We start from the raw sequence: 21397 nt of genomic DNA on the forward strand, positions 1-21397 counted from the left end.
CTACTCAAATATATATGTGTGTGAGGTATGTATGTATTTGCAGATTAGCTGCTCTGGGAATAAAGCCATTGAATGTGGATCTAACATCCTCTCCGGCGATTCTGGGCACACTGCAAATGAAGGGCTCCTGCACAGGGTTGACGGGGACCCCAGTGGCGCTCGTTGGGCTGCTAACCTTCAGGCCGCAGCACTTCAGATCCACCAACCACTCGGGGGAGAAGGAGCCTGTCTGCTCCCAGGGAAGATGCCGTCTCGGAAACCCTGCAGCTCCCTGTGAGTCAGAGTTGACCTGATGCAATGGGTTGGGCTGGGTTTGGGCAGTGGTGCTGGTCTGGCTTAGGCTGAATCCCACTGGGAGAGGAAGAAAGATCAGGGGAGCTTACCCCAGGCTCACACGGTAGTTTCCCCAGAGCTTGCTTAGCTGGGGCAGTTGCCGTTCACGTCTATTAGGGACGTCAAAGCCTCTGCCCTCTTGCCAAGGTCAGCAATTCGTGTTTCCATCGCAAGTGAACAATCTCATCACGTTTCTGTTTTGTGTCTGTTATGCCAACATCCCGTGGACTTTAATTTTAACTTGATTCCCTGCAAAGCCTGGGGTTGGGCCGTGGAAGCGAAGGATGCTGTAAATCCCTTCACCTGGCTGCTCCTAGCAAAACTGCTAACAAAACTGCTGGGTCATAGCTTGGCTTCTACAACATCCCCGGGGACTCCGGCTGAGATCATCCCTCTTGGGCCCGCGTGGCCCAAACTTCCTCTCTGTTCAGAGGCCTCCTCTGGCTCTTCCTGAATGGGTTTGCCTCCCTTGGTGCTCTGTGCTTATGTCACCAAGAACATTTAGCCTGAGCCTGTTAGGTTTCTGGATTGGGATACCTTGGTTCTTGCTTTGTAACACGCTATGAGAATTCGTGTGGCCGAAGCACGTTTGTAATCCAAGTGACCTTTATGAGGAAAAGGGAAGTTTCAGGGATTCGTCTCAAAAAGGACACGCTGTTTCAGGGAAGGGAACAGGGCTGTGCAGTGACTGCGCAGGAGTTGAGACTGGAAGCAAAAAAACCCAAACAGATGGAAAGAATACAGCTGGAACCAGAGCACAATAGCACGCAGGGGGAAATCAGGAAATCACCAGAGACCAAGGAGCGAGCAGGGCTGAGCGGGCCCCAGGCGGGCACTCTGGAATCATCTCCCTCTTGGTTTGCAGCGTGTACCTGAGTAAGAGGGGGGGGGTGGGGGGGGCGCGATGGCCTGCACACCGTGTGCTTTTATCGCCTCCTGCTGGGGGGGCATGGATGAGAGCATTGGCTGAGCTTAGGTGCTGGTGTCTAATGTGGCTGTGCCCAGGTTGGCTTCTACCTGGGCTCAGTTCTGGATTTTCCCATAGGTGTCTAATGGGTGCCTGATTCCTTTCCAACCCCTGTATTGTGGCATGGACAGCTAATTTTCATTTAGCACAGGCATTCAGGAAGACAGCCTAGCCTCCCTTTTGTCCCTAACTACCGACCTGTCAATCCTACAGAGCACGCTGGCCATTCCCCTGACCAGTTTGCCTTTCTTCCCCTCCCCAACGCTGACAATTAGACCCGTAAATAACACGCACTTGGGGCTTTTCTTAGCACCGTGAGTCATTGTACACATGGGTTTAGCATCGCTGTGCGTAGCCTCAGAAGCTGGTCCCCGGGTTCGCGCTCGCTTGCATCGACATCACCAGTGCACAGGCTTGCTCATGCATGCCTTGCTCATGCATAACTGTTCTGAGTCCCATGAGCAGCTGGGCGAGTTTCCCACAACCCCAGGGCACGCACTTCTAACGCCCTGTTTTCCTGAATGCCGAAGGGCATCCGGGAACTTCACTCCAGGTGAGCCAAAGAGCAGTCAGTGGCTGTGTGTCTCGCTTGTGCTTGCCATACAGTGCCATCCATTTAGTGACCCTCCAGCATGCATCTTCTCTTCCACTTGCTGTGCCGACAACGAGTCATGCCCTGACCGCCCCCTCTCTCCACAGGCTGCACGTGGGAATTCGGCGCCATGGTAAGCTACATCAGGAAGATGTATCCCCTGACCCAGCTGGTCGTCGTGGGCTTCAGCTTGGGTGGCAACATCGTGTGCAAGTACTTGGGGGAGACTCAAGCAAACCAAGAGAGGGTGCTGTGCTGCGTCAGCGTGTGCCAGGGATACAGCGCACTGAGGTGAGTCATCTCCACCATGGGCCCTTCACTGGGGCCCTCCTCTGTCAGAAACCCCAGAGACACTGCTCTGTGCAGGCTGGGACAGACCTCGTTTGGCATCCACATCTTACATTAGCGTTGTCCTATTAGACCCCTGAAACCTGAGCTGTCCCACCAAACTTGGGGATCGTGTCTGCCATTGGGTAAGCCTCTGGCGCCTCTGAGAGGGTGGGTGTATGATCTGGTGTTCAGAACCAGGCAGCTTTGCCCGAACACAGCAGACTGGCAAGCCAGCCCTCCTACCTAAGGAGACATGGAGGCTCTGGGGCGCCCCCCAGTTTGTGCTCTCGCCTTCCAGCTTTCAGACATCCTCACTGAGAGCTGCCCCTGCCCCTTGCTGCCACAGACTCTGCTCCCAGAGCGCTGGGTTTGATCACCAAGAGGATATGGAATGAGTCTCACCTTCAATGACAGCTGCTTCCTGGGACTTTGCTGCAATAGCACCACCTGCTGTTGGCAAGAGCACATGAGCAGCACACTGGGTGGAGATGAAGGTGTGGACACAAAGAAGGTTCGAGAAGCCCGGGCACTAGGACCTGTGAGGTGCAACATTCATAAATCAAAGCCTCGGAAGCTCCTCCTTGGGGTCTCAAAGAGCATCATAGATATTATTTGTCCTTGCTTCAGCCTTGTGCAAGAAGGAGAAAGGTGGTATAGTAGTATAGTGCTTCTGAACTGGGCTGCTGCAATCTGCATGGTCAGTAGTTCAAAACCACCTGCAGCTCTTCTAGACTCAGACTGGGCTTCCTACTCCCACAGAGTTAGAGCCTCGGAAACCCGCAGGGTGCCGCTAGGAGTCAGCATTGACTCGATGGCAGTGAGTTAGGGTTGGTTTTGTCCTCTGGCGCACAACAGCTAATATGAGGACAGCCACCCTGATTCAGGTCAGGGACACACCAGGACCCTGCTGCTGTCCAGGACGCTGGTCCCCTCCCATCTCGTGAGGTCCACCCACTGTGGGCCAGTTCCTGGGGTGAGCTGCTGTGGCCAAGGCCAGTAGGCGGTAAGCCCTTTCAGCAGTAGGCTGATGGCAGCTGCGATGGGGCAGAGAAGGCTGCCTGCTTCTGCATGGGCCACACGGGAGCTCAGGCTTCTGCTACATTTCTCCTCGTTGCATCTGAAGAGCCGCTGGCTCAGTGGTGCTCACCTTCCCAGCTTCTCATCTCAACAGTGTGCCTCCCGGGCGGCCAGAGCCAACTGAGGCTCAGAAGGAGCTTGCCGTAGCTAGCCTGGTCTGGTCACACGCGCGCCACTATCGTTCTTGTTAGCTGCCATCAAGTTGGCCCCCAACTCACGGCAGCCACATGCACAGCAGGATGAGGCACTGCCCAGTCCTGCACCAGCCCCATGACCCACTGGGGAATGGGCCTTTGGGAGCCATGTTTTCATTGGCTGATTTTCTGAAGCAGGTCACCAAGCCTTCCTCCCTCGTCTTCCCTAAGTCTGGAAGCTCCACCGAAGTTCAGCCCCAGAGGCAGCTGGCTGTGGCCATTGGTTGGGGAACCTGAATGGTCAGGGTCCCTCCCCTGGCTATCTGGCCTGTCCTTTCTGTTCCCCCAGTGGTGGGGCAGGTCCTGCACACTAACATTGTAGCCTTCTCCCCTCTGAAGGCAATGTGAATCTTCACATGGAGTTTCAGCTACTGTCCTAGGAGCCGGGCCCAGGCTGTTAAGTCCACACACTATTTCCTTTTTAAAAAAATCATTTTATTAGGGGCTCATATGACTCTTATCACAATCCATACATACATCAATTGTGTAAAGCGCATTTGTACATTCATTGCCCTCATCATTTTCAAAACATTTCCTCTCCACTTAAGCCCCCGGCATTAGGTCCTCATTTTTCCCCTCCATCCCCACTCCCCCCTCCCTCATGAGCTCTTGATAATTTATAAATTGTTATTTTGTCATATCTTGCCCATATCTTCTCCCTTCACCCACTTTTCTGTTGTCCATCCCCCAGGGAGGAGGTCACATATAGTTCCTTGTAATTGGTTCCCTCTTTCCAACACACTCTCCCTCTACCCTCCCAGGGTATCGCCACTCACACCACTGGTCCTGAAGGGATCATCCGCCCTGGATTCCCTGTGTTTACAGTTCCTATCTGTACCAGTGTACATCCTCTAGTCTAGCCAGACTTGGAAGGTAGCATTCATATGATAGTGGGAGCGGGGAGGAAACATTTAGGAACTAGAGGAAAGTTGTATTTTTCACACACTATTTCCTTTTTAACTGCCCACTGCTGCTTACCTTTTAACCACGATTTCATCCGAACTGTTTGCCATTCCAAAATTGAACTCCAGCAGCTTTGGGGAAATCCCCTTTGCAAGCTATCTGCCCCAGACCCCTTCCTAGTCACCTGGAATGTGAACCCTGGGGGTTCTCTGTGGGGTGCTGGTGGCCAGACTCATTGCCAATATGGAATTGAATGAGGCCTTGGGATCGGAAATTGCACAAAGAAAGGTTTCTTTTCCATCTCTGTGGGCTCAAGGGTCACCTGTGTCCGGATTCAGACCCACGGTGTGGAGCAGGGTGGTGCGTGGAACAGGGTGGCTGAGAGGCAACAGAGTTGGCCCATTGGGGTCTGTTTGCCTGACACCCTGCCCCCAGACACTTGTAAAGAAGGTGGGGTGCTGTCCCCCACCCTCCGCATGGGGTTGGAGTTAAAATCAGGACTCTGGGGTCAACCAGGCCTGAGCCCGGAACTCAGTCTTACTGCCGTGTGACCTGGGCATAGCACTGGGTCAAATCCTTGGTTTCCCAGTCTGGAACATGGAAATCCTATTACCTGCCTGGCACCACTGCTAGAAGCCATGATGGCACAGTAGGTTAAGCACTGGGCTGCTAGGCCAAAGGTAGGTCGTATTGAAGCCCAATGCTGCCCCCAAGGGAGCAGTCTGCTGCCAGAGAAATGAACAGCTGCTCAAACTGCGGTCCTGTGAGCCGGGCCTGACCACGGCAGTGGGCTTTTCAGTTCGTGCCACTGCTGGAAGGTCAGAGACCATGTTCCCATGTGAGGTGGGGACCTGCCAGTCATGCCTGTGCATGTAGGCAGTGACTCTCAAGCCAGCCCCTCGGGTGTTGTGGACACGACATGTGGGCCACATATGATCCCGTCTGACTCCCACAGTGAACTGCCAAAAGGCATCTACCCTCCATCCCTTTCTTACCCTGTTCTGACACCAACTGTCCTGCGCACAGTACCCTACTTCTGAGACTGGATGCAATGGCTCACTGCAGTGGGCACACACAAATCACAGACGATGCCCACAGCTATGGGTCTTACTAGGGAAGTTATCAGGGGAGAAATGTTCAGGACAAAGCTGCTCGGTCAGGAGAGTGTGTCTGCCCTGACTCTTGGCCACTTGGCCTGGCTCTGCTCTGCTCAGGCAGTGTTTCAAAGCTCTGTTTGGATCCAGGTCCAGTGTAAGAGGACATGGCATGCAAAAGGCATGCTACTTCACGATAAGCCTCACCCAAAGGCACTCAGCTCAGCTCTGTGGATCAGCAAACCCAGCTCGCCCAATTAAGTGCCCAGGGGCACCCCACTCCACAGGCACCCTCCTGCCCCTACGCACTCATCTTTTCTTGCTCTGTGGGCTGGGAAGCCCAGCACTCTCTCATGCTTTGGCTCCTGGTTCTGTTGCTGCTGCGCCTCTCCTGGATCAAGGGGACTCAATGCACAGGGATATCAAGGCCACACTCTTTTCTTCCCACCTCCCACTTCCTGCTTCAGAGATGGCTCAGTTTATACCCCCACAGGATGATCACGGTGAACCCCACTGGCAGTCACTCACAGCTGAATCACATGACTCAGTCAGGCCCTGCCATCACCTTCTTACCAGACCTTGGGGAACACAACCAAGGCGGGGCTTGAAGAGCGTATTAGTAATGCATGCACTGCCCTGTAGTGTGTCTTCTCCCTGCTGCCACTCCCCTGTCTTGCTCTGTGGAAGCGCTAGGGCTGAAGAAAAGAAAGATGTCTTATAGACCATTGCAGATGTACGTACGCTCTTCCTCTGCCTCGCAAACGGCAGCCAGAGAAGTTTGTTTTCTCTCTTCCAGGTTTCTTCCAGAATTTGATGTACGTCTCCACCCACCCTCCCCTGACACATTCCCGGCATTAGGCCAGAAAAACATGCCTGCAGGGCAGGAGGCCGCCCCGGAGAGAGTTCAAGTGAAAACTGGTCTGCAGGTTCTGGAAGAGGGGGTCAGGAGTGCTGTCCACCAAGCCCCCACTCCTGGAGAGGGTTCTCACTGGGGTCAGATCATGGCCAAGTTACAGTTTTGCCATAGGCTCCACTGTAGCCAGCAGTGTGAGTCCCTCACCCCAGAGCCCCGGGTTCCCACAGACAAATGGGGCAAGCAGTGCTCTCCACTCGAGCACCCTTCTGCAGTGACAGGAGCCCGCCTCCCAGCCTGCTCGGCCACCGCCCCTCCACCCTCAGCAGCACGACGTGATTCGGCCTCCCTCACTCTCGCTCTGCTCTTCCAGGGCCCAGGAGACCTTCATGCAGTGGGATCACTGCCGCAGGTTTTACAACTTCCTCATGGCCGACAACATGAAGAAAATCATCCTCTCTCACAGGTACCTACCTTCTGCCCTCCCTGGGGATGCGGGCGGATGGCCCCGCGTCAGAGCAGACCTGCGGCCCTCGGGGTTTTCAGCGGCTGATTTGGGGAACCAGGCCTTCCTCCAGCCTTCTGCTGCCGAGGTACCAAGCATGCCGGGCCGGCCGTTTCCCCTCGGGAGTGGCAGCCTCTGTTGGCGTCAGTGAAAGCCAGAGGCTGGTTTCTCCAGCTTGGGGAAAGAAAGTGGGGGTTCCCAGCCTCTTGACTGGCTATGTTTGTTTCATGCTAAGAAGCAAACTTGTCCCTAACTACCCGAGGTTGCTTCCTGCTTCCATAATTCCCAAACTCTGTAAAGCATCTTCTACGTGGTGCTTGCTCAGGGTGATTGGTGAGTGCCCAGGCCTCCTTCCTCCCCAGGATGCTGTGGTCCATACGGGTTAGGAATCATTGTCTCTGAACACTTGGACAAAGACCCATGGGAATTCTGAGCAAGCAACAGGTGTCAGGCGTCCAGTCGAGGCTCACACCGCTGCACGGCCGCCCCTCTGCCCTGCCTCTTTCTGCCCGGGGCACTTCATTGGGCAGGGCACGCAGTAGTGGCATTTGATAAGTGTTGGCGGTACTTTGTATTGTTGCAGTTACTGTTAGCATAGTTTCTCGTCCTCCTCTCGCCTACTCCAGCTGCACTTCTGGCTTCTCCCTAGCCCAGCCTGAAAAATCCCCTCTGCCCTCCCACTTACAGAACCACCTCTGCCACCCATGAGGCTTCTCTGTTGCTTTTCCCTTTGGAGGCCTGTGTCTCCAGCCAACCGGTGAGGCCATTCTGGAGGCTCGGTTTCCCACGTGAACTTCCGCAGAGCCTGGCATATAATGGGCACACAATACCTTGCTTGGTTTTTTGACACATCCCTGGAAAAGGTCCGTTTCTTACACTCGCTTCTTCAATGTTGAGACAGAAACATTGTGCTGCCTGTCCCACTGGGCACCCCGACCAGGAGCTGCCCATGCCCATCAGTCTCCATGCTGGCTGGCATAGGCTATCTGAAAGCCGTGTGGTGTGATCGCCTGCTGTGTGCGGCCCTGTGGGCTGAGGCTAGCTGGAATGAGATCCCACAATGGTGATGCCCAAAGCTCTGCCCACCCCCCACCCTCCACCCCCTGCAGTCTCTGCGACCCACAACATGTCCACTAGCCAATGGGCTTGGGCTTGGTATGGATTAGTCTGGAAGGTTCCTCACAGAATTCTTAGCAAATTGGGAGAGACCTCTGCATGTGCTCTAAGTATATATGTTGGTTTTTTTTTTTTTTAATTTACTGCAGAGAGCCAAACATTCGGGCATTTTAGAGACGCTTTCAAAGGTGAACTCCATCCCCTGGCAGAATCCTACCTGAATCAATAATGGTTTGGGGACCAAGGGGGTGATGCTGAAGAAGCATGCTCCACTTCTCTTGGAGAGGCTGAGAGTGGGTGCAAGGGCATTTCCTTCCCATGGCACATGGGCTCCGCCCGCAGCTGTGATGGGGAACAGAAGCCTAAAGCCTTCACATTCTGACCGTTGCCATTCTTATCATCCTCTCAAGGGGGGTTGACTTCTTATTATTTTTCATGGAAGTTGGTACTGAGTATAGGCGCTGTTTAGCTGACAGGTCCCAACGCTGTTGATTCGCCCACATGCCGAGGCATTGTCTTCCTTGTTAATTGGCGCCAGGGGGGGCCAGGGCTTGGTCAAGTGGACAGTGTCCACACCTATGTGGAGGTGGGCCCCCTGCCTGCAGGCCCATTGCCCACCACTCCCCACAGAGGCCACCTCTTCTGCCTGTGAAGGTTTGGTAACATTCAGGTGGGCTCAGCCTTCCATGTCGCCTGGCGCTGCAGGGAAACCAGGCGTCAGGGCCCATCCTTGGGCATGTGCCTGGCACACCCTGAAGGCAAACTAAACAAGCAAACAATGCAGCGGCTGCACAGGCGCCCCCTCGAGCTGACCTGAGCGCTAAGTGGGACTACTTCATAGGGTTTTCGTGACCATGAAGCATGTCGTGGGCCTATCTTCCGTGGTGTCGCGGGGTGGCCTCAAATTGCCGGCCCGAGGTCGGTAGCCAACAGCAAACCAGTCGTGCTGTCGCTCGGGAACCTCTTCACAAGGCTGGAAGAAAAGGGTTCCTAGCTTACCCCCTGAGCCTGCCCATCGACGCTCGCTCCTGGCTGCCTCTGGCTGATTGTCAGCTGCGTGTGCTTGCGTATCCCATGCTAGGCAGGCTCTTTTTGGAGACCGTGTTAAGAAGCCACAGTTCCTGGAGGACACAGACCTGAGCCGGCTCTACACAGCAACTTCCCTGATGCAGATCGATGACAACGTGATGAGGTGTGTCCAGGCGGGGTGGGGCGCTGGGCCCCCCACAAGCAGCTTACTAGCACCCTCTGTGTTTCTGGAGCTCTAAATATGCATCCAGTGTTGGACAAACTGCAGCTCTCTCAGAAAAATTGGAATTTCTGCTTTCCCGCTGAGAACAGTGAGAGGGCTGGCCCCAGTTCTGTAGCCCTTCATGGCAGGGGGCCGCTTGGACCCAGAAGCTGCCCTCTCTAGATGGGAGGGACCCCTTAGAGCATAATAGTAGATAGCACTTACTGATCACTTGCTAGTAAACCCCTAGAGGCCATAACCCTCCCTGTGTCACTAAGGCAGGCTTCCTCACTAAGGAAGCCCAGGCTCCCAGAGGTTAGAGGTTATTCATTTGCCCAAGGTCGTGTTGCCCACTGTGGGTAGTACTGCCCCCTGGGGGATGGGACCTGCAAAAGCAGCTATCTGCCTTTATCCTGGGTAGTGGGCTATAGTACAAAAGTTTTTCATTGCCGGAGGGACACAGAGTAATTTAGTTTTCTGGAAAGGGGGCAGCCAGTGAGTAGCAGAGTCAGGAACTGAACCCACATGCCCAAGCCGGCGTTCTGAACCACGGCACTCCTCGGCCCTGTATACCGATAGGACGAGTCAGTTTGGAACTGGAGCAACAGTCAAGGCAGCTCAGCCTACAGACCTTATGTCAAGTGTTTTTATCTTTGCCTTTTTTTCTACTTGTTTCGTGTGTTTAGGAAGTTTCATGGCTATAACTCCCTGAAGGAATATTATGAGGAAGAAAGCTGTATGAGGTACCTGCACAGGGTGAGTGGCCAGTACCAAGCCAGGGTGGGGACAGATCCGTGCGCATCCCTAGGCCACTCTCACCCCCTGTGCCACGTGCATCCCTCCTGCCGCCCGCCGTGAGCCTCTGCCAGGTTCTGGGTAGTGAGCAAGCTCTGCCTCACTGTAAGCCCCCTGCTGCCATCCCTGCGCTGCCTCCTAGAACGGTGCACGGCCAAGCTGCGCCCTCATCCACGTGAGAGCCCTTAAAATTGCTCGAACACCCTTTGTTCCTTTTGTCGGCACCACAGAGCCAATTCCCTGCCGTGGCTCTTCGTGGAGATTGGTCTGGATTTCCTCGCGTCCTGGTTCCTGCCTCTGGCCAGGTGTACCGTGTTAGGGCACTGCTCAGCACCCAACTCAAAACCCCTGCCATGACCTGAAGTGTACAGAGCAAAGCTTAAGCAATGGAAAGTGCAGGCGGAGGAGGGGGCTTCCGAAAGGGAGCAGCATGTTCCCACGAACCTTCTGAAGCCCTTTCCGATTTTCTATATCCAAATTAGGGGTGGCGGGCATTTCTATTGACAGGTTAGGCTGGTTTCTATTAATGCTGTTTTTAACTGCAATAACATTTCTATTAAGCTAGTATTCAATATATATACACATGAGAGGACTTCAAAAAAGTTGTCAGAAAAATTCCATTATCTTTCAGTTCCATTTTCCACGAACTTTCCAAAGCCCCTGGTATTTTTTCCCCCCTTACCTGAACACCTTGTATTTTTGCCTTGAGCTATGCCTGTCGCCCTCCTCCTGCCCTTGCTCAGCTGACCCTCCTACTCAGACACAGGACTGTCCATTTATCCCAGTCCGTGTCCCCGCCACTGCCCCCAAGAACGCCGGTCACTGAATGGCAATCCTGCAGTCTGTCGCACCAGCCATCACTCTGAGCTCGGCCCCACCACCCAGGCTTTACCACTGTAGTGGCGCCGAGCACTCTCTCACAAGCCAACAGCGATGTGCAGGCTAACAGAACCACTCATGACACCCCCTGGACTCCTGGGTACGACCACGTCTAAGTCCATCTCCACCAAATAGCAAAAGGAAGTGATTGGCTGCTTTGGGAGAGTGGATGTTAATTGCAACCTTGCCCAGGGTGTCCCTGTGTCTCCTCCTGCCTGTTCTCAACCTTCAGATCCTTCTGGAAAGCCGCCTTGATCTGAGGCCCAGCACACTCTTCCTCTTGCTTCTTACCAGAGAAATCCCACAAACATGTGCATCACTCTGTAAATTGGCCTGCGTGAGCCAACCACCTCTAAGAGCCGACGACTGGGAAACTCTGGGGAAGGTCATTGACAATATTTGGCCTGTGAGGGCCACCAAGCACATGCCCTGCCCGTCGGAGGCCCCTGGGGACTCTTGCAAGGCTGTCATCAGAGCAGCCATGAAAATCCCGTGCACTTGCAACGGGCCCAGAGCGTCCCTGCAGCCACCTATTTCGCAAGCTGAGCAGTCAACCGCCCTGTTCTGCTTCAGAGGCACATCCAGTGGGGAATTTGGACTTGAACCACCAAGGTCCAGAAAAGGGAATTAACCATTCACTCTGCTTTCCTTCCTCACTGCAGATTTACGTGCCTCTCATGCTGGTTAATGCGGCTGATGACCCCTTGGTGCATGAAAGTCTCCTAACCATCCCCAAATCCCTCTCCGGTAAGTGTTTCTTCCTACGGCTCACCTCCCTGTCCCCTACCTCCCCAGCAACCACTCAGCAAATGGCCACCAAAAAAATCTGTCATCTCTGGGAGACCAGCTGGGGGGTGGGGGGCCGCGATGTCTGACGGGCCTGGGGAGGAAACGCCTCCCCTGCTGCCCAGGGGCTGGAGGCAGGACCACCATGAACAGCCATAGCCAGAGGGGTTTCTGGGAAGTCGTTGCCTGGAATGCTATGGCACAGTCATGCCAGGGTTCTGGTCCCACGGAGTCCAGGAGTCTGACGGACACAGATATTTAAACTTAGCACCTGCCCTGAGAAGCCAGTGTTGCATCCTCTTGTGGCTGCCTCTCCACCTGCTCTGAGGATTAGAACAGAAGCAGTGGAAAGAGCCTCGCTTGTAAGAACATGGCCGTGCTTCCGGCCGGCGGGCTGACAGAACCTCGCTCGAAACTGGCTGAGCACTGACGGGGACACTAGAGAGAGGCAGCACGAGGGAACACTTGGAAGTTTCCGTGTTACTCTGCGTTGCAACGTGAGGGGCTCCCAAAAGCTCATGGAAATGTAGAATGAGAAGACAGTGGAATCTTTCCATGAACTCTTTGACGCTCAGACCAGACTCTCAGGAAGGAACCCTAGTGGCACACTGCTTAAGCACTTGGTCCTGATTACACACACCTTCTGTAGCTCCACGGGAGGGAAACCGGTGAAGATTACAGTCAAGAAACTGTGGGTAGACTTGACCTTCCCACCTTTCCAGTATCAGCCTCCCTACTCTCAAGATGGGAGCTGTAGGGACTCTCCAGGTGGCCAAGAGTTCTAGGGAGTTCTTAGGCTGGTGCCCATTCCCCCCAAAGCCAGACTGCCAGTCCCAAGCCAGCTGGGTCCCGCTGTTCTGTTTGCCCTGTCAGATTCCCCTCATGCCAGCTAGGAGAGTCCAGCTGAGATACCTGCTTAGGGGACATTCACCCATGGAGAAATCCCATCGTCACTCCACCCCCAACCCTGCCTCCTTTCCTCACCTCCCACCATGGCTAAGGGAAATGGTTAGCTCACTCATTGCCGACTGAAGGGTCAGAGGTTCAAGCCTCTTCAGCGCCACGTGGGAAGAAAGCACAGCTCACCCTTGCCCACCCCATGCAGCGCAATCCCACCCAGCCACACGGGCGGTCAGGGGCCATTCGGGTCCAGTGCAGGCGTTCCCGTGCAACTCACTCAGCTTCCTTTCCCTGCAGAGAAGCGGGAGAACGTCATGTTTGTGCTGCCCCTGCATGGGGGCCACCTGGGCTTCTTTGAGGGCGCCGTGCTGTTCCCCGAGCCCCTGACGTGGATGGATAAGCTGGTGGTGCAGTACGCCGACGCCATTTGCCAATGGGAGCAGAACAAGTTGCAGTGCTCCGACACAGAGCAGGTGGAGGCTGACCTGGAATGAGGCCTCTGGACTCCGGTGCGCCCAGCGGCCTCCTCGGGGGCCCGAGTCACCTCGCCGGCTGCTTCAGGCCAACCTCAATGGCCTGGATCTGACCTCACCCCATCAGCAGGGCCCACCCACCAGGCACACCTGTCTTAGAGCAGGCAGCTCTCCCCAGGAGCTCCAGGCTCTCTCTGTGCTTAGGTTACCAGTGTCCTCCGTTGCATTGCTAGCCATGGTGGCAAGTGACCGGGTGCTCATCCACCTGTCTGGTTTCAGCATTCGATTGCTTTTAAGCCAATTAAGTCTAGTTTCCCTATTAAAAATGTGTCGGAACTGCAGTTTTGCTTTGCCAATCAAAAGACTTTTTCCCCAAAACAGGGTTGGGTGTTCACGTTAGTTTTGTGGTGGTTTTATGTGCCCTCGTAGACCCAGAAGAGAGCTCCCTGGCCTAGCCCAGCACTGGGGGAGAAGCTGGCTTCCCAGGCCAGCCTGGGAGCTCTTCTAATCAGCAAAGGTCATTCCCTTGAGTCACAAGCCAAGTTTTCTCCCTCACTCTCTCCCAAGACAGTTCCCCTACGCGTCCCTGGTGATGAGAGTTACCTGGGGCGCTTGTGGAAAATTCAGCCTCCCAGGTCCTGCCCCTTGGAGAGGCCGCCTCCACAAGTCTAGGAAGGGGCCTGGGGATTTTCATTTTTGACCAGTGCCTCAGTTGATTCTCATCACCGGGCAAATTTGGGAGACACTGTTCTGCGAGGCCTTTAAATTTAGAAACCTCTTGGTAGCTCCTTTTACTAAAATGCATCATCAGAGGTATCTCTTGGCCCTCCAGGGACCATCGAGGCCAGCCTTGTCATTGCCCTCTGTGTGATTATATAGTGTCCCAGGCAGGGCCCTGAGCCAGAGCCAGAGCACAGCATATGTGGCCTCGACTCTCTGCTCGTGGACTGGGTGATACTAGCAAAGTCCCCTGGAGCTTTCGTTTCCTCCTCTGTGCAATGGGCTTGGGACCACCAGTGCCGACTTTCCTTGACACTCAGTGTACTGAGGATTGAGGGGACATCCTTCCAGGGGTCCCTGGAGGCGCTTCTCCCAGGCCAGGCCTCGGCCTGGGGGTGTCATCACCTGCCTTTCTTCCTGCCCCACCCTCACCCCACCCCGTTTCCATGTAGAGGTGGTGGTGGTTGTGTTTGTGGCCTTTTGGGTTTTGCGTGTTTTATGGTTGGTGCTGTTTATTGTGGTCTATTTTGCTTTTTAAGCACTGAATTGTAATTTTCTTTCTTTTTATTTAAAAAAAAACAAAAACAGAAAACCCAGGTATCTCTGACCCTGGCTTTTGATACCAAACGATTGAAAAGTCAGAGCTGAGCCGGGAGAAAGGTGTTTCCAACTGAAGAGGGTGTTGTTTTAAAATGAAATGTGTTGCTTCACGCCCTGGGTTTGTGTTCTGTTGGCTTCCTCTCTCCAAAGTGTGTCTTCTCTCAAATCAGAAGGTCACTGTAGGCTTCAAGTACCCCTTGTCTCCCATCCTGAGGGCACTTGAATCGCTAAAAACCCTGCACTTTGAAAAGCCCGCGGTTGCTATCTGGCACTAGATGGTACTACGGGTGTAACTGCATGGGGACTTCGGACAAGCTACCCCTGCTGCAGCTTGTCTGACTCCAGGTCAGGTGGGAATACAGTAGTGGGCACTGTGTGGCAGGTAAAGGGATACAGGGAGCCACCTGAGCTGAGTGCAGACCCTCGTGGCTGCAGGTGGATGTCATTTGGGGACCTATCCAATGACTGTGACGGTAATGTCTGGAACCTGAGAAGGTGTTTTCTGACAATCACCAGATGGTCTTGACCTATGACTGCAAAGGCATCCACGATCTGACAGGGGGAAGACCTGCTTCCTGGCAGGGCCGGTTCTGCAATGCTGTCATTCTCCCCAAGCCCAGCAGCGTGGCTTTCGCCCCACTTCTCCAGAGCACCTCCATTTCTTGATCTGTTCGCACAAATTAGCACTTTAACAGCTGCCCCTCAATTCATAAGCCAGCGTCCTGGCCACTCCTTTGTGACATTTCCCACCCCCCAGCCTCTGCCATCACCTGAAAGCCTCTCTGACCCCCACGGCTACTCCTCTCACTTTTCCAGACTCTGTGTGAACCGAGAGGGTAAACCAAGCAATAACCCAGAGGGTCGAATCACCAGCCCGGGAAGTAAGAAAGTTCCTTAGTTCCTCAGGCCCACATCTCTCGGCCTGCTCTGACAAATCAACTCCTCGCAGAGGAGAACACTCAAGACTGTCTCTGAGGTCACAGGAGGCCGGCCCTGGTCTGTGGGGAGATTCTGGTGGCTCCAGGCAGGGCCTGGGCACAGTGTGTGTTGCCAGACAGCCGCGGCATCTCGCACACAGGCCCAGGGGGTGGGGGCTGAAATCTCCGTGTGTGTCTCTGAATAGCACTTGCATTCTGTTTGGGCTTGCAGGGTCTCAAGGGAAGCCCTTTGTTCAAGCTTCACGCTCTCGGGCAGGAAATGAGAGTGTGAATGTGGCTGCCTCACAGGAAAAGTCTTGTCTTCCCATGAAAGCAACCACAGAGACACAGAGAGAGACGGAGCTCGGCACGGGCAGGTAGACAACGTTCTGTATGGGGGCTGTCTTTGTCCCTCCTCCAGCTCTCCGTGCCCCACCGATGGTCCTGTGAGGTCTCGCCTGACGAGTCAGAGCCTCTGGTGACTTAAAAAAACCCGAACAAACTGAACTCTGTAAATGATGTTATAGTTTAAACTCAGATCGAGGACACAAATTGCACAGGCACGGATGATTCTACTGTCTTGTTAAACCAAAGGAGGAGAAATGCCCGTGTTCCTCCTCCTGGTTGCACCCCTGGCCCCCTAAGAAAATGTGAGGCGACTGATGAGAAGTTGGTTGGCAGGGGAGTTAGGGTGCTCTGATCCAGGAGCAGGTGCTCCCGGGGAGCACCTGTGTGAGGAGTCCTTCCCGCTTGGGCTTTCATTCCCAGACTGCAGTCTTGGGGAAAGCAGAGCTTTCTGCGTAGCTGGGCGACTGAATGGTCGCCCTCTGTGCAGCTGTGTGGCTTGAGCTGCGCCCTGCCAGCTACAGGAGGCAACGTGCGTGTGCTCGCTGTGTTCCCAGGCCAGCGGATGTCTGAGCTGCAAGGGCTTTCCTTGCCCCGCGGCACTGATTCTGACTTAGAGCTGACGCAGGGGTCGTGGACCCTCACGTAGAGGTGGAAGAATGCACGGGTCTCTGTCCTCTAGGCGAGACAGGGAATTACTGAGAAGCATGTCACTGCAGCCTCCTCTCACAATCATCTGAAACCCGTTTCTCTGCCCGGAAAGCCTTAACTTGCCATTGGGAATGCTCTGGTCTTGCCACAATGTCGTGGCATTAGAACTCAAACTCTCCTGCCCAGCAAGGCTGGAGAGAAGCCACAGCCAAACCAGAGGCTCTCCGGTGGCCTGTGCGCGCGCCTCCTCGCGTCCCCCCAACCCCACCCCCAACCATACCAGTGATCCAGACCTGGCCTGCGCATCCCGTCCCCTGACGCCCTTCTGTTGTCCTCTGTGCCCTGTTGTGCAAAGCCCCTTTGGCTTCAAAACAACCACGAAGGGTGGTCTGCCAGTGGCGTTTAGAAGCCCAGTGATTAAGGGAAAGAAGAGAGCAGAGGGAGCTGCCACCTCTTCATAAACTGGACTTGCTTTTGCCAACCTGTGTTTGAAACTAAGGAAGCAGGGACTGGCCTCTGCTGGCATAGAGAAATAGGGTGCCTTCCGAAGCAAAGGCCATTTCCTCTTGCCTCCGGATGCTGTGGCCCAGAATCCTCTTGAAGTGGTCAGAGCACAGCTGGCCTGCCATTCCCAGAAAGTAGACAGCCCCCCTTTGGGAAGAGTCAGCCCTGTGCTGGCCCCCGGCCCCAGCCTCCAGGTTTCCTGAACGGTTTTTGCTAGCATGTAGGTGGTGAGTAGTGCTCTTTCATGTCCTGCTCAAGATTAAAGTGAAGCGAATTCCTAGCTGGTGGATGAAGTCCGACACTCAAAATTCCATGACATTCTGAGCTTTTTATATAGGTTTGGGCCGGGGCCTCTTTCGTTTTCCTAAAGCACAAGTCCGAGTTAGAAGCCTGTCACCTCTCCTGTCACCTGGATTTCTCTCTCCCACTGCCTCAGGAAGACCTTCACTGTACCTGGGCTTTTGACTTCTGCCACTGCAGCTGCCTTAGTCACGCCGGGGCCGGGGCGGGAGCGAGGCGGGGTGGGCCACCAGTTCGGATCTCTCCCCAGCCTGGTTAGATGCCCTTCAACATGCTTCTGTTGGCCCACCTGCTTCCAGATTGATTTTTGGGAACCATCACGTTCACATTTCCTGTTTCGGTTTTCTTTGGTTTTGTTCGGAGGCGGGGGGAGGGGGGTCAGGTACCACCCACCCCGGCAACCTTGAAAGTGCAGCCCTGAAAACCATGCCACTTCACATTTGTGTTCTAGAAGCCTCCCTTGCTGCCAGATCTCCGAGGGGAAAGAGGACCCTCCAGCAGCGAGGCATTTAAGATTTGCAACTAGCAATGCAATTTTTTCTAAATATGAGCATATTTACCTTTATTAAGAAATACTAAACAATGGTGTCCTTGTTTTACGTTTTCATAATTTGGGTTCTCTTTTGATTCTGTGTGGTTGGTAAACAAAGATCATTACAAACAAAAACTGTACTTTTGTTATCTTTGATTCAATGGAATTTCTTTACATAAAAAAATAAAGACTAAAAATGCAGTGTGGATGCTGGCTGTTCTTTGGGCAGCAGGGTGGGGGGCAGGGGCGAGGGCTCCCATTATTACTTCCTGCGTCTTCCCCAAAACTTGAAGAAAAGGGGCAACACACTAAGTCCACATCATGATTTTAACCAGATCTTGCAACTAACAAAAATGTGATTGGCCACAAATGTCCAGGCCTGAAAGAAGTGACATTCTTAATTGCCTGCTTCACAAAATGAGCCATGTCCACAAAGTACGAGGTGGAATTATAATGGTGTTTGTCGTGTGTGGTACCTACACTCTTCTACAATCTCCTTTGGAGAGTCTGAGGAGCGTCACTTCAATGAAGATCCTTGGATTGCTTGGGTGGTGGTAGTGTTATCTGTCTGAATCTAAGTTTGGGGTCTGCTAGGGCCCAGCAGTTGGCCCAGCCAGGAGAGTTATTCCAGCCCATACTCCCACCTACCTCAGGGTCTCTACACTCACCGATGTCCTCTCTCCATGGCCTGACAGCACCTCTGATAAGTGAGGCTGGGTAGAGCCTGGCCAGTAGCAAATCAAAAGTTCATGCACAAAACAGCCAGATGAAACCAATTTTCAAAGATGCCTGCTTACAAAAACTGACCCCTGGACGCGATGTAAGGTCTAGGACGTTAGGTAGCCTGCCAACATGCCCTAGATGACTGATAAGGGTCACAAGCACACAGCTGGACAGACCTCTGCAAAGCGACAGCATTTGTGTGCAGTGACATTTGTCACTTCCGGTCTCAATGATGCTAAGACAGTGGTTCTTATCCTTCCTAATAACAGTTCCTCATGTGGTGATGACCCTCAACCTTAAAATTATTTTCACTGCAACTTTATTACTGTCATTTTGTTACTGTTATGAATTGGGCGACCCCTGTGAAAGGGTCATTTGACCCCCAAAGGGGGTCACGACCCCCATGTTGAGAACCACTGTGCTGAGGTGGTGTGGTGATTATTACACCTGTCAGGCCCCTCGGCTCCAGTTCTGCAGGGATTAAGAACCAAGCCTCTAACTGGGTGCCCACTACCAGTAGGGCAACTTCCCTTCATTTCTCTCTTGAATGTCCTTAGAGGAAGTTACTTGGATGTATGTATCAGCTACATGTAAAAGGTTAAGATAACATGAAGGGCAGTTTGACCTTGAACTGTTGAACTTATCCTGAAGGGAACAAGTTCAGCAGTGGCAGCACTCAGTTGCTGTTACCCAGGGGTGTCAGAGTGTCAACCGCCCTGCCCTTGGACCTTAGTCACATTATCAATTTTAAACAGAAAAATAGATGATGTCTTTATAATTGCTTAAATATAATATTTCTTACATGATGCAAACAATTGTAAAATCTTAATTTACATGACTGTTACATGATTCGTAACTGGAGAACCTTTAAATGCTTTTTTGTCCTTTTCCTTTTTTGTCCTTTTGTCCTTTTCCACTAGTTGCTACTTCCTTCTCAAAAAAGGAGTTCTTCACACAGGCACACAAAGGATTAACCCAGTATTGTAGCTAAACAGGGCCTATGCTGCAGCTCCTGGAACGGCGTGATTCAAAGTCTCATTGTCATTGATGATCATGACAGCTCTAACCGGAGCCCATTAGCGAGTTCAAGAAATAAATTAGCCCAGTTTTACCCTTGTAGGTAGTGACAGCACTGGTGTCACCAGCCCCTCCACAGGAGAAGGATGAGGCGGTCCGCCCCTGTGAATCCTTATAGCCTGGGAAACCAGCAGGGGCGGGTCTACTCTGTCCTCTGGGACGGCCATGGCTTGTACTGGACTCCAGGGCAGGGGCTGGGTTTTCAGGCAGACTGACACGTGTAAGCTGGGCTTACAAAAATGTTTTTGTGGTTAGAACAAACAACAGGGGTGGTCTTATACAAAATGACGCAACGCTGCACCAACATTTTATCTGGAATCATTTTCGTATTGCCTCCTCTCAGCCCACCCCTCCCACCACCCCACCCCACCCCGTGGGCCAGCTCCGGGATGGGGCATTGAACTAACAGGCCGGCGGGGAAAGCAGAGAGGGCGCCAGTAGAATTTTCGTTTTCGGAAGCATTCCTGCACTTGGATGTGCTGGCATCCAAAGCCCGAGTACAATCTTTTCCTCCTCAGTCTGGTCACTTGGGGGAAGTGAGGGTCCCAGCTCCACATTTCCTGGCTGGCTAGCCCAATGGCTTCCTCTGGGACACAGTCCCACGGAGGACATGCTCTTCTCTGGGACAGATGGGCAGCTGCCTTCCCACGCGGGCTTTTCTTTCCAGCCTCTCGGCCCTCTCTGCTTCAGAAGCAGGGGAGCGGGCAAAAACATTTTGTCTTTGAAGCCCAGACATCAAGATGTGCCAGGAAGGGCCCCTCATTTCCTCGCCCATTCACAGGTCAGCACCGGCAGCCGCCCCAGAGACTGAGAACGACTTGACCTCGGGCATGCGCAGTTCTGGATCGGAGCCCAGACCTCAGTAGTGTGAAGTGCTCTAATTCACTGCCCGTGTGCGTCCTCTGGGGATGTTGCTGTGTTGCAGATTCTGGTGATGGCGGCGGTCTCAGCTGGGTTCCCTACGATTCTGCTCTTCCACATCAGCTTCCAAGTGGGGCAGAGGGCTTCGGACCACACTTTGAATAGTGAGGCCCCAGGGGATCCTGGGAACTTGGAGACTAGAGCACCGGTGTGTAGCAACAACCCCAGAGACGTGCCTGCCACACGAAATGGGATAACTGATGAGTCAGCGCACCCAGCCCTCAGCAGAGGCCGCCTTACCTCGTTTCCTTCATCACTGAAGACCTGGCCTCTCTCTTCCAAGAAGCCTTGGTCCAGCCCCTCAGACAATGCCAGCCTGCTCCGAGATAAATTCGTGACTCTTGGCACTGGCTAAAAACAGCTGGCAGTCATTTCCCTACTGAGTCGTGCACCCACACCCCTGAAGGAATTGTCTCTGCCTCCATTGCTGACTAACTCCGTGTCCCCAAGGTCTCCGTAAGAGTTGTGGGACATGATTCGCTATGGCCTTCGACACTCACTGTTCCTATTACACATCAGACTCCTTGTCTGATAAGACGTTCCAGATGTCTCCAGAACGGAAGATGGTCACCAAGTGGTGACCGTCACCCTTCATGCTGCCTTGTGCCACCACCCCAGGTCCCCCAGTTGGTGGCTTTCACGTTGAAAACAGAATCCTTTATTGTCTCTATCTTCTTAGTGGGAAAGGGTCGCCACTGGTGGGTACCCCTCAGGTAGGTTACCTGTGAGTCTGAGCACATCAGCCCTTCAGGGATGGTCTCCCAAAGGGGGCTGGGCCCGGCTTGGCTGGCCCACCTCTCCTTCCTTTCTGCTCAGCTTGTTCCTATGCAAGGAGAGGCCGTGCCAGGATAAAGCCAGCAGGGGGAGGTGTGAGGCCACAGAGCAGATGGCACTTGGCACTAGGTTCCATCTCTATGTAAGGCCCCTACCCTGCTGACTTGGGCAGGGGAGCGGGGGACAACACCTAGTATTTGTTTGGGTCTGAGTCAAAGCCAGCATCGTTCCAAGAATCACCTGGTGGACATCTGCCTGCATTTCTCTCCTCTTCCTCACTTCATTTATACATCAGAGCCCCCACA

At 53.7% G+C, this 21397-nt stretch overlaps 1 protein-coding gene across 1 annotated transcript in view; it reads left to right on the forward strand.

Moving 5' to 3' along the window:
- The window catches only part of ABHD2 (abhydrolase domain containing 2, acylglycerol lipase), a 127873-nt gene extending 110075 nt beyond the window's left edge, over positions 1 to 17798 (forward strand). Inside the window, exons 6-11 of the mRNA XM_004709872.3 lie at positions 2000 to 2183; positions 6717 to 6809; positions 9046 to 9156; positions 9882 to 9951; positions 11532 to 11616; positions 12853 to 17798. Of these exons, the coding sequence (XP_004709929.1) occupies positions 2000 to 2183; positions 6717 to 6809; positions 9046 to 9156; positions 9882 to 9951; positions 11532 to 11616; positions 12853 to 13049 (740 nt within the window). The 3' untranslated portion in view covers positions 13050 to 17798. The remainder of the gene's footprint in view (positions 1 to 1999; positions 2184 to 6716; positions 6810 to 9045; positions 9157 to 9881; positions 9952 to 11531; positions 11617 to 12852) is intronic.
- Positions 17799 to 21397: the final 3599 nt, after the last annotated feature.

Source organism: Echinops telfairi, unplaced genomic scaffold (assembly GCF_000313985.2).
Source record: "Echinops telfairi isolate 266 unplaced genomic scaffold, ASM31398v2 ScPeMD7_7409;HRSCAF=8447, whole genome shotgun sequence".
NCBI classification, from domain to species: Eukaryota; Metazoa; Chordata; class Mammalia; order Afrosoricida; family Tenrecidae; genus Echinops; species Echinops telfairi.